At 44.8% G+C, this 11,445-nt stretch overlaps 1 protein-coding gene across 1 annotated transcript; it reads left to right on the top strand.

The window, feature by feature from the left end:
• The first annotated feature begins 7,543 nt into the window (after positions 1–7,543).
• Positions 7,544–10,370, top strand: LOC120894475 (ell-associated factor Eaf). The gene is made up of 2 exons (XM_040297074.1): positions 7,544–7,764; positions 7,868–10,370. The coding sequence occupies exon 2, from the start codon at positions 7,868–7,870 to the stop codon at positions 9,293–9,295; it is 1,428 nt and encodes a 475-aa protein (XP_040153008.1). The 5' UTR covers positions 7,544–7,764; the 3' UTR covers positions 9,296–10,370.
• The last annotated feature ends 1,075 nt before the right edge of the window (positions 10,371–11,445 follow it).

The following is an 11,445-nucleotide window of genomic DNA, read 5'->3' as shown; positions in this document are numbered from 1 at the left end:
TGTTCTTGTTCTTGTTCTTGTTCTTGTTCTTGTTCTTGTTCTTGTTCTTGTTCTTGTTCTTGTTCTTGTTCTTGTTCTTGTTCTTGTTCTTGTTCTTGTTCTTGTTCTTGTTCTTGTTCTTGTTCTTGTTCTTGTTCTTGTTCTTGTTCTTGTTCTTGTTCTTGTTCTTGTTCTTGTTCTTGTTCTTGTTCTTGTTCTTGTTCTTGTTCTTGTTCTTGTTCTTGTTCTTGTTCTTGTTCTTGTTCTTGTTCTTGTTCTTGTTCTTGTTCTTGTTCTTGTTCTTGTTCTTGTTCTTGTTCTTGTTCTTGTTCTTGTTCTTGTTCTTGTTCTTGTTCTTGTTCTTGTTCTTGTTCTTGTTCTTGTTCTTGTTCTTGTTCTTGTTCTTGTTCTTGTTCTTGTTCTTGTTCTTGTTCTTGTTCTTGTTCTTGTTCTTGTTCTTGTTCTTGTTCTTGTTCTTGTTCTTGTTCTTGTTCTTGTTCTTGTTCTTGTTCTTGTTCTTGTTCTTGTTCTTGTTCTTGTTCTTGTTCTTGTTCTTGTTCTTGTTCTTGTTCTTGTTCTTGTTCTTGTTCTTGTTCTTGTTCTTGTTCTTGTTCTTGTTCTTGTTCTTGTTCTTGTTCTTGTTCTTGTTCTTGTTCTTGTTCTTGTTCTTGTTCTTGTTCTTGTTCTTGTTCTTGTTCTTGTTCTTGTTCTTGTTCTTGTTCTTGTTCTTGTTCTTGTTCTTGTTCTTGTTCTTGTTCAGTTAATGAATTGCTATTCTTCAAGTCAATTGAAGAACTGTAAACTCAATCATTTTGTTGATATTTAATTCCCTGCTCTACTAAGCTATTCGTAGAATCAATTCCAAATGGCAACTTTGCTGACTCGTGCCAATTCAATTCAACCAATGTTAATGTACCGGTCGCTTTAAAAACAGTAAGTATCGTTAAAGAAGCAGTCTGTCACGACAAGATCCAGTGCCCCGAAAAGATGGAGTGGTAAGCTACACCAATTCCCAATGGTATGATCTACCATCATCTTTCCCCTTTCCATTAGTACCAGATCCCTGACTTCCACCATCCACCAGACAACGGTCTGGTTGCCGCGTACCAAAGTTTCAACGTAACCAGCCGGGCCAAGCGAGCACATGTTTCGACCCCGGTTTTCAACCCCGGCACCCGACGGTGGGCGTTATTTTTCCTGCGAGAGAGAAAAACGAACGCAAAGTTTTCACTGCCAGGAATAATCGGGTAACTTTATGTAAATTTTGATTTACGCCTCTGATAAACGGTTTGTTCGAGCGCGCCACTGCTAATGCGTGCGCGTGTTTGCGGGCGTGTATTGCTGGCGCTGGCGAAAGCCCGCCACCAGATCTTGGCCACTTACCCACGCCGAACGGGGTGCACGATGGGTGTGTTTGTGTGTGTGAGTGTGTGTGTGTGCGTGGTTGATGTTATTGTACGTGTGCTAAACTTACCGCGGCGCGTTACCATATCACGCGGGACCTCTTTCGGCGGAGTTGCGGCATGGGAATGGCATCAGAAGTTACACTTAATCATCCGTCCGTGATGCGTGGCTTTGGGTTTTGGTGAAGTTCTCTATGTTTGTGTGGCTATGTGTATGTGCGTCTGTAGTATGGCATGCATGATACTGCTTCTTATCGCCGGTTAGCAAACCGCCACATCCATCCACAGCGTACCGCAGAAACCCGGATGGAACAAGGAACAAATTAAGCCAAGCCAACCAACAGCGGCTAGAGATCTAGATGTGGTCATACGCGCCATTTTGCTTCACCACCCCATCCCGGGAAGCCGGTTGGATGATGCAAGCCTTTTGCCTGGCTTGAGTTGGCTTCTTTTGACTTCCAGACTTCGGGGCGTGTAGCAATTTGCGTGCAGCATAGCGGAAACGTCAAAAGGAAAACATATTTAATGAATAATAGTAACGTGCAGTGTTACTGTTTCTTTTTTTTTGTGAAAATTATGCTCCCTTGAGACAGAATGCAGTGTTATTTGATTCTTGAATCAAGCTTTATAAATCATGCATAACGTGTACTGGTTTAAAGGTTCAAATTCGAACTCAATTGGAACGAACAGCCATGGTGGGCCAGATCTGATTTCCATAGTAAACATATATTATTACTGGTTTTGTTCGCTTATAAAACATTAATTCCATTAGCTTATGTTTTAATGTCAATAACTATCGTTCCCTACAGGCAGTGCAAATGAGTTCCATGCTCCCTGGTCCCTTTTATGCATCAAAAACTCGTTACATTATCTTTCGCCAAAGAAGGTCTACCAAACCAATTGCTGAATATTTCCCTTTGATTTTACACCAAATGCTCCCCTAATTTTATGCAACTCAAATGCCCTCCCTCTTTCCAGGAGCAACTCGTTCACGTTTGTTTGTGAACATCATCCGCCTTCTATCACACTCCAACCGAGAGTAAATTGGATGCACCGCCCTTCCTCATGCTCATTCCTGTCCTTTCTGTTCGATACGCCATGCACTACCGGCCAGCACACCATTTTCCCCAAAACCACTCCGGCAGTGCAGTGCAGTGGAATAGGGACCGAACCACCACCACCAGGCCGAAAGGACCGAAAACTAATCTGCCATGAATAATTACCGTCAACCGATCTGCCCGACGTTTTTGCTGCCCCGGACATCGGAAGCAATCAAATCAGATTTATGCTCATTTGATTAACATATGTAAACAGCGCCATTAAAATGGGACGCCAATTGCCCGGGCCGGCAATCGCAGTCCATAGCGTTCGGTCGGTGTTTTCGCACGTCGTACGGCGAGCGTAAAAATTCACTCTCGTTGGGCGCGCAACACGGGCAAGGTGTTGGGCGCGAACACGAGACAGCGAACGGGCCACTGCAACTCGCAACCGCGACGGTGTGCCTGCCAGTGGCCGCCGAGTCCATTTACGTTTCATTCATTCATCAATTAAGCTCAATGTACCGTGTCCCGGGGCAAGATTGGATGCGAATCGGTGGCAACTATCGGTCCGATCGACTGGTACGGCGTGGTTTATGGTCCGTTGTGTTGTTTTTCGTGTTTTTTTTTCGTCTTTCTTTTCATACCCCACCCGACAGGAAGAACAGAACGATAAGGAAGAGCTTGCAACAATTATCTTCGTAGTTTTTAGAGTGTACACAGGGTGAGAGAAAAAAAGAGACATTATCTCTATCGAACACGTACGAGGAAGCTTCACTTGGAACGATTTTTGAGTGACCTGTGCAACGGGGTTCCGAACCGGAAGAGAAAGGGTTCGAGCATTTCTTCGACTTTCGGCTTCCCGACCAAACTGTCGTACTGGCCCTTTAGTTTTTTTTCTATTTATTTAATGTTACACTTTACCATTCAACCATTACGCAAGAGTTCTCTGTTCGGGCACGTTGCTTTGTACCGACTGCAAACACAGTTGGAACGACCCGCATTCTGTATTGCTTCCTCGCTAGCATTGCTCGCAACTGCAACTGCAATTCGACCCGCGTGGGCACGGGCACATTCTGCGCGCGTGATCGAACGCCCGGTATGGGACCGGTGGCCCATTTGGTATTAAAACTATTGTGCCAGGCTCACGTCCACTTCCTCAATCTCGCCAGCGATGGTAGTGGTAGACCACCGCAGCAGTGGCTACCAGCACCGGGTGCGACTGTTTCAGCTGCTTTACAAAACTTGGGCTCTCCAATTACTGCGTCCCCCAGCGTTATGATGCGTTGCGTTGCGTGTGCATGCTAACCCACAAATCGAACGTCCAATGTTGCCCTTTCGCTTTTTTTTCTTTTCACGCGTTTTCTTTCCCTTGGCGAATCGCTCAATCGTTGCCTCTTTTTTATTTATTTTTTCAACTACATCCTTCAACCACAACCCATGCGTGGGCAGAGAGTTCACCCAAGCTTCGCTTAATACTGGTCGAAGCTTGCAATCACCTGATTGCAAGCGAACTTCTAGTTGACCATTGTGCGTGTGGAGAAAGATCATTCAAACCCAAAAAAAAAAGAAAAAAAAGTCTAATACAAACAAAGGAACCCAATTTAATTAATTAACGACCGTGCGGCTTTAGGTCCATTTTTCCTACAAGAACGTTCCCCTGTAGTGATGGTATATGCGTTTTTTTTTTGGGCAATTGTGTTCAATATTTCAAATGCAGCTCCATTTGGTTGCACTAAATCACTCATGCTCTCTTCAATGTTGTTACTAAAAGCCTTCTTCCACGAACTTCGTTTCATTTTTCACTGTTCTTCCAATTAGCTTTACCCTTCAATCCATCAAATCTCCACAAAATCGCTCTAAACCTTGTTTTTTTTTTTGCTTAATGTTGAGTTTTGATTAGTGCTTTGTTTAACTGCCAACCACTGAGTTGGATAGCAACACTTGCGTGCGCAGAAAAAACTTCAACTCTCCTCTCCGCCCAACGTTGCCTAAAAATGTTTCAACAAAATAATAGAACTGTGTTTTTATATCGATAGCCATAGTGCTGCAAACATCAGCTTTCATACAGTGAAATGATTGGCTGCACAGGCAGCAAAACGCCGTGTCCTACTGTTACACTTTTTTTCGGTTATGGTAAACACTGTGAACAACGACGGAATTCCGACCAAAACTGGGCAAAACAACATCGAAAACCAGATCATAAAACCACACACACACTAGAATCGTTCGCCATTGCCTTCGCTGCAGTTCGTTCATTTTTTCTCAGCTGTTTGATTGTCTCTTCCTATAGCTCTTTCCACAGGTCCCTGATAGGCAATCAAATTATCGACCATAGAACAAAGTTCCGTCAACCCCTCCCGTTGCAACCCTTTCCCATTGCTTTTTTTTCGAGCAACGTAAGCTTTTGTGCGACAGAAGTGCATCTCCACTAGTCCGCCTGGTTGCAGGAACCGTTCCACCCTGCCGGAGTAGCTCTAGCTAATATTTTCCGATTTTGGGCCACATACCATTTCCCGGATGTGCGCAAATGTAGTCGCAGGATTCGCACCCGGGACTGCAGCAAGTTTAGCCTTGTTGTATTTTGATTTTTTGTTACGGTGTTTGCTTCCGTGTTTGCATTATTGCGAAGCACGCACTCTATTTGGCCTTCCATTGAAAGAGGAGTGCAAATGTTGTTCGACCGATGCTTTTTTGTTGCTGTAGTTGTTGTGCCAGTTTTCGCTTGCTTCTATTTTTGTCACTAGCTTGGCTACCCGAGATCGATGCCATTCTATGCTACCCTTCAACCGGAATGCACTGCCCGGATGCAGTGTGCGACCCTGCGCCAGGGCGGAAATACGAACGACGGTTTTCGCTTCACGGCCCGTGCGTTGGGCTGATTGTCAGGGACGGGGGCATTGTCATTTGGGAAACAGTGGGCAACACGCGGACAACACAAATGTGATTAAAATCCGATAAATGCAGCATCCCGCGTGGCGTCCCTGCCGGGCTGGAATGGTTGGAATGGTTGGTTGAAAAACTCTCGGAAGTGGAAAATAGAACGGGAATACTTGTAATATGGACACTTTTGTTGCAAAACATTCTTGAATTAAAAAGGGTTTGTGGTGCAAAATGTATGTTAATTGTTTGCTTCAGTTATTTCAATAAGTAGAGATTATTTTTGTAATATGTTTACAATTATCATGCAATGCGGGGCAACGACAAAGATAAAATGCTAATGAAAGACAGACAGTACTAACACTACAACTGTTAATTACACTATTTGCACTTCAAGGTAAAGTTCATCGCTTTGTAGATTTCGAAAGAGCGTTAAAAGGTTACGTTGTGATAAACTTAATATGATTTTTAGGCTTAGATAAATTATAACGTCATACATCATAAAATAATTCATTTTGCTTATTTCTCTTTTGTTTTTTATTGCCGCTATCTGTATTTATTAGATCAGTTTTGTCACAGCTAGTCTGGATCTTAACGTTAAAAACTAGGTACTCCCCGATATACGCTATTAATGCGGAGGCAATAGCGTATTTCGAATATTAGCGTAAGTCGAATTTCCAGGTTTTCAGTCAAATTATAGCTAATTTTCGTATAATTTTGCTTGAAGTGGTAGATTTTAGCCACTAAATTAGTTATTTTATCTGATTTCAACTGAAGATTACAATTTTATACCTTTTAAAATGGTTTGTAATATTCAACCAAAAGGGAATTTATTTTGCATTTGACATTCAATGTGTCAAATTAGTACAATTTGCTCAAAGAACTGTCAAATTTAGAAAATATCGTATAGCGAAATTGCGTATATCGAGTATGGCGTCCGACAATACCTGTATTTTAAAAAATGTTGGCAATGTGCTACAGAATGTATGAAATATTTAACAATATGCATAAAGCTTGTGTTTTTGGAAAAGACCCGTGTAAGTACTAAACTCCAACCAAAAATGAGAATGTACTTTTTCAAATTATATTTATATAATTATGCATCGCAATTCTTTTTTGAATGTACGTCCAACAAAATCAATAACGGTAATTTCCATGGACTGTAACTCGGTAACGTTACCCTTTAATCTAAGCAAAGTATGACGATAAGTATTGGCCGATATAACCATTTCAATTGCCAGTAAAATCATCCAGCATAAACGTATCTGTTGCATCACTCGTAAAAGATACAACTTTGCGGAATAATTGATTCGTTGTTTTTCTTTGTTTCTGTTTTTTGCTAAACCCACATCGATTGACTTATGGCTCATTAAACTGTGTCGGATAAAGAAGACCTACAGAAGTACAGCCGTACGGGGTGCGAGCGCACCGCTAACACATTACACTCCAGCAGCACGATATGTTGCGAATTAATAAGCCTCATTCTGCTTCATAATTACACTTCGATTTCGATTTCATTGTTGCATTAATCATTCCAATAATCAATTGGAAGCGTAATAAAGCAAACAATTACAGCAAATGCATATGTGTGTTTGTGTGTGTGTTTGATTTCTTGATCCGGATTATCGCGCCCATTATTAACACCACTCGGACACCGAAGCCCGACAGCTCGCAGCTCGTGTGTTGCACGTCCCGTGCCGCTTTTCATAAACAAACCCTAAACCATAATCCTTACCGGTCATGCTAGCGCGATCGAAATGTGTTTTTATTTTCATAAAACAACCAAACTCGCATGCATTACGCGCGCCCTAATTGGCTCGACCGACCTGCACCTGCACTGCCCGACCCACAAAACATCCAACGGCGACGATCGGTTACGATCATGGGAATTTTTAATCACCCAAACAATTCCTCGCCAACCACTTTCGGTCGGCATGGGCATTGGGCCTCCCGCCATCCTCATACTTACTTTCTTCCGTCAACTGGAAGCCCTCGCAACCCCCGGTGTCTAAGAGGTTGGCGGCGGCGGAAGTGGCGCTCGCACGAAGTTCCGCTCGAATTACCAGCGCAAATCCGATCCGAACGCAGTAACGCCCGCATAGCGCGTTGGTCCCCCTCCTCCCCAGGTGAATGTGGTACGCTTTCTGCAAACCACAGCTAAGCCCTCGGTGGCTTCGGGTGCCAATTTTCTTATAAATATTGCACCACTGCACGATAATGGGTGCATTCGTTCAGCGGTCGGCACTCAACAAGCACAAGACACAGTTTGCTACAGGTTGCTACAACATCCAGAGATCGGAGTGCAGATCAAAGCGGTGCGTGTTGCAAGTCCGGAACTATTCGTTCCCGTATCTGGTAGTCCGTATTGCATTTTTCATAGTAGTATGCTCGAGCAGTGCAGAGTGAAGGGGTGAAAAATAGTAAATTCGGTTCCGAACCCGTGCAGTAGATACAAGATCAAACAAGTGAGTGTGATGGGGCGCGGTGTGTGTGTGTTATGATGTTAACCTTTACTGACAAGCATTGTGCGCGTGTGCTTTTCACTCTCCCTCTCTCCCTCTCTTGTAGATGGCATCTATTACAGTGTTTGCCACCGTGCTAACACTCCTGCTAGTGCAGTGCGTCACCATCCGGGGCAATCCCGTGCCGGCCAAAATACTCGGGAAGTATGTGCTGGCGTATCAATCGCCTGGGGCTAACCTGCACCTAAACCCGCACGACGATCCGGACGAGATAAACGAACTGTCCAATGGGATTGAGAGTGGCGAAAGTGGGGCAGAGTATGCGAGACCACAGTCGGCACCCAACAAACACTATCACTATCGGCCCCAGTATCGGCCGGCACCGGAACACGACCAGTACGACGACAACGAGGAACAGGACCAGCAGGACCAACAGGACCAAGAGCAGCAGCAGCAAGAGTCGTCAGACTATGCAGAAGATTCGGCTACGGCAGGCGCTACCCATCAGTACATGACGACGTACAAAACGTCCACCAAACATGGCGGCGGAACACGGTACCGGCCCAGTTACTCGGAGTCGGAGGAGGAAGACGATGAAGATACGAGCACTAGCGAAGAATCGAACGCTTACAATGCGTATCGTGCGTACCAGGGCAAGGGCAGCAAGAAACCGCAAACCCATCATGCTGGCAGCTCGGCCGCTTCGTCGGGTTTGGGCAGCAATCGTTACCATCAGCATTACGTTCAACATCAACACCGTCCAAAGCATCAGGAGCAACACCAGCAGCAGCAGCAGCAGCAGCAGCAGCATCACCATCATCATCATCGTCAGCAGCAGCAGCAACAGTCCTCCTATCATCACCATCACGTACCGTCCGCTCATACCTCGTACCATCCGCAGCTGATCCAGGCGTACAAGATCCTGCACGGTACGCCGAACCAGCTGCCCACCTCGCACGAGTACACCGACGATGAAGACGGTAGCGAGGAGTTCGACGAGGAGGACGAGGACTTCCACAGCGGGGCAGCGATCGGGGCCGCCGCCGGACTCACGTCCGGCTACGGTGCCACCGGGTCCGCCGCGCACCAAATCATCCACACCAAGGGACGTGCGGTACCGATCAGCCAGCACGTGGAGATAGAAACGCCCGTGCCGGTACCGTACGTGAAGAAGATTCACGTACCGATCCCGCAGGAAGTGCGCATCAAGATCCCCCACCCGGTGTTGGTGCCCGTGCCGCGCCCCTACCCGGTGCACATACCCGTCGCGCAACCGATCGCCGTGCCAGACATAAAGGAAATTACGGTACCGATCGAGAAGATCGTCCCGTACCCGGTGGAGAAGAAGATTCCCGTGCCGATCGAGAAACCGGTACCGTACCCGGTCGAGAAGCACGTGCCAGTCTATCTGCCCCACCCGATCCCGGTGAAGGTGCCGATCGTGAAGACGATCATCCACAAGGTGAAGCAGCAGACGGCCAGCGGGCCACCGCTACCGCCGCCCGGGCATGGGGCCGGCAGTTCCTTCTGGTAGTAAGGTTTAGGGCTTTGAGGAAGCCAGCGATTCCAATGCAAAGGTATCGATGTCGGTGGGAACATACATTTATAAGCCTGTATTCGTGAGTGCGTGTGCGTGTGTGTGTGTGCCCAACGAAGCATGCAAAACCGCATCCAGTGGCGAACATGGCCCGACTAGCCCGGCATGCGATTTCCAACGTCCGTCTTCCGCTACGCATTGGGTGTTACATTTTAAGGCTGCAAAAGGGGGAGTGAAAAGTGGTTGTTTTGCCTTCCCTTTTTTTCTTTCTTTTGGCAACAGTGACCAACGCATGATTGCATAATTTCCAGCTACGATACCCGCTCATTTGTATCGTGCCAATTATCGTTACTCGTGTTGTTTTAAGCTGCCAACTATGTTTTTTGTATGTTTCATACTCTTATCAAGCCCTAATTAGTATCTTCTTTTTTCTCATTTGCTTTCTGCATTCGCCATACCAGTACACACACTGGTCGTTTGCCATACAATGTTGTTCGGGCAGTTGTTAGTGAATGTTTTGTTTCGGCTAGCCTTTTTAGCTTGGCTTCCTTCCTACTTGGCAGCGTGAATTATCGTACCGGGAGTAGTTTTTTAGATATGTTTTTCATTATTTTACCACAACCATGACGACACTGTGTGTGTGTGTGTTTGTGTTTTACGTGTCAAGCGCAAAACGTTTACTAAAAGCCATTTTAACCGAACGTTCATCGTAAGCTGTTACCAGTTACAAGCAGCAGCATTGAATCAACTAAAATCTTTCGTTTTCCGAGAGATTGCATTGATGTTTATTTATTTGTTTGTTTGCTGCTCGCTTAAGTGGTGTAGTTTAATCGTTTGTGCTTCAGTTTTTTTTTGTGTAAAAAATTTGAAAAATTTATTTTATTTTTTTCAACCCGTTTGCCAGAGCCTGTCATTAATGTTATGCATCCTCGCTGGTATTGTTATTAGGTTTGTAGTTAATTTTAGCAGCGCGCGCTCAAACATATTCATTCAATACAGGGTTTCCCACGATTTATTGGTTGGTTCCCATCAATTTTTGGTGGGTTCCCATATTTTTTGGTGCGTTCCCACGATTTTTGGTCGTTTCCCAGAATTTGTTGGTCCAATTGTATTGATATCCAATTGGAAAATACCAATAAAATATGGGAACGAACCAAAAATCTATAGGATACGACCAAAAAATCGTGGGAACGCACCAATAAATCATGGGAACTGACCAATAAATCGTGGGAAACCCTGTATCATTCATTTATTCTCATTGTTGTTTGCCTTGTTTTCTTGTAAATAATCGTCTTCATTTTGTTTCCACCAATAGGAATAGTTTCTATGAAGCTTACTTGCTTGTTACTGAAATACCAAATAAAGCGATATTTTTATGCGAATTACTCTATACTATTTTGTTTTCTCTTCCACCTTCTTTACTTCGCCTAGAAGTGATAACATAATTCACAAAAATATTTTCCAAACAATGGTACATGAACAGCACTGCCCGCAAAACAAGTAATACACAACAATTGTACACAACAACCAACCCCGCATCCATTTTTCGTTGCGTTTGACCTATGCGCTGTAAGTTTAATAGCTGTCAAATGATGCTATCTCCAGCAGAAAATACCTATTCTCGATAGCCATCTCATTACGCCTAAGAAATGGGCGGAAAGAAGTATTCATAAACTAACGTAATAAATGTGACGTCGTAATGTGTCTGCCCCACAAAGACGTAACGGCGCTTAGAACACGCTTAAGAGAGAAGGAGAGAGCGAGCATGAAAGAGAAAGTGAGACAGAATGCGAGAGGGCGAGAATTTACTACACGCAAGCTATCCCTTCCAGACGCGTACGGTACGGTCGAACGCCCCACAGCAATCCCAGATGCCAGAAAATTCCCATCCCGCCCCGTAGAAAAAGGGACCCCGGGAAAAGATAGATGATGATGATAGTGTGCGTCCACCTAGGGATGTGCCAAGGGCGATGCTGTGTGGGTGACGATAAAAGATGAAATTTATAGGTATTATAATGATGTTAAAATGTACGTGAGCAAAGTACTAATGCTCGTCATATTTTGCTGCACCGAAATACTTGCACTCCTTCCACCGCCAGTAGGGGTGTCCCGGCAATCGCGCCAAATTAAATCATGAACGACTGGAT

This window comes from Anopheles arabiensis, chromosome 2 (assembly GCF_016920715.1).
Source record: "Anopheles arabiensis isolate DONGOLA chromosome 2, AaraD3, whole genome shotgun sequence".
In the NCBI taxonomy this organism is placed as follows: domain Eukaryota; kingdom Metazoa; phylum Arthropoda; class Insecta; order Diptera; family Culicidae; genus Anopheles; species Anopheles arabiensis.
Note: the sequence above shows the minus strand (reverse complement) of the source record. Positions and strands in the feature narration are given on the sequence as shown.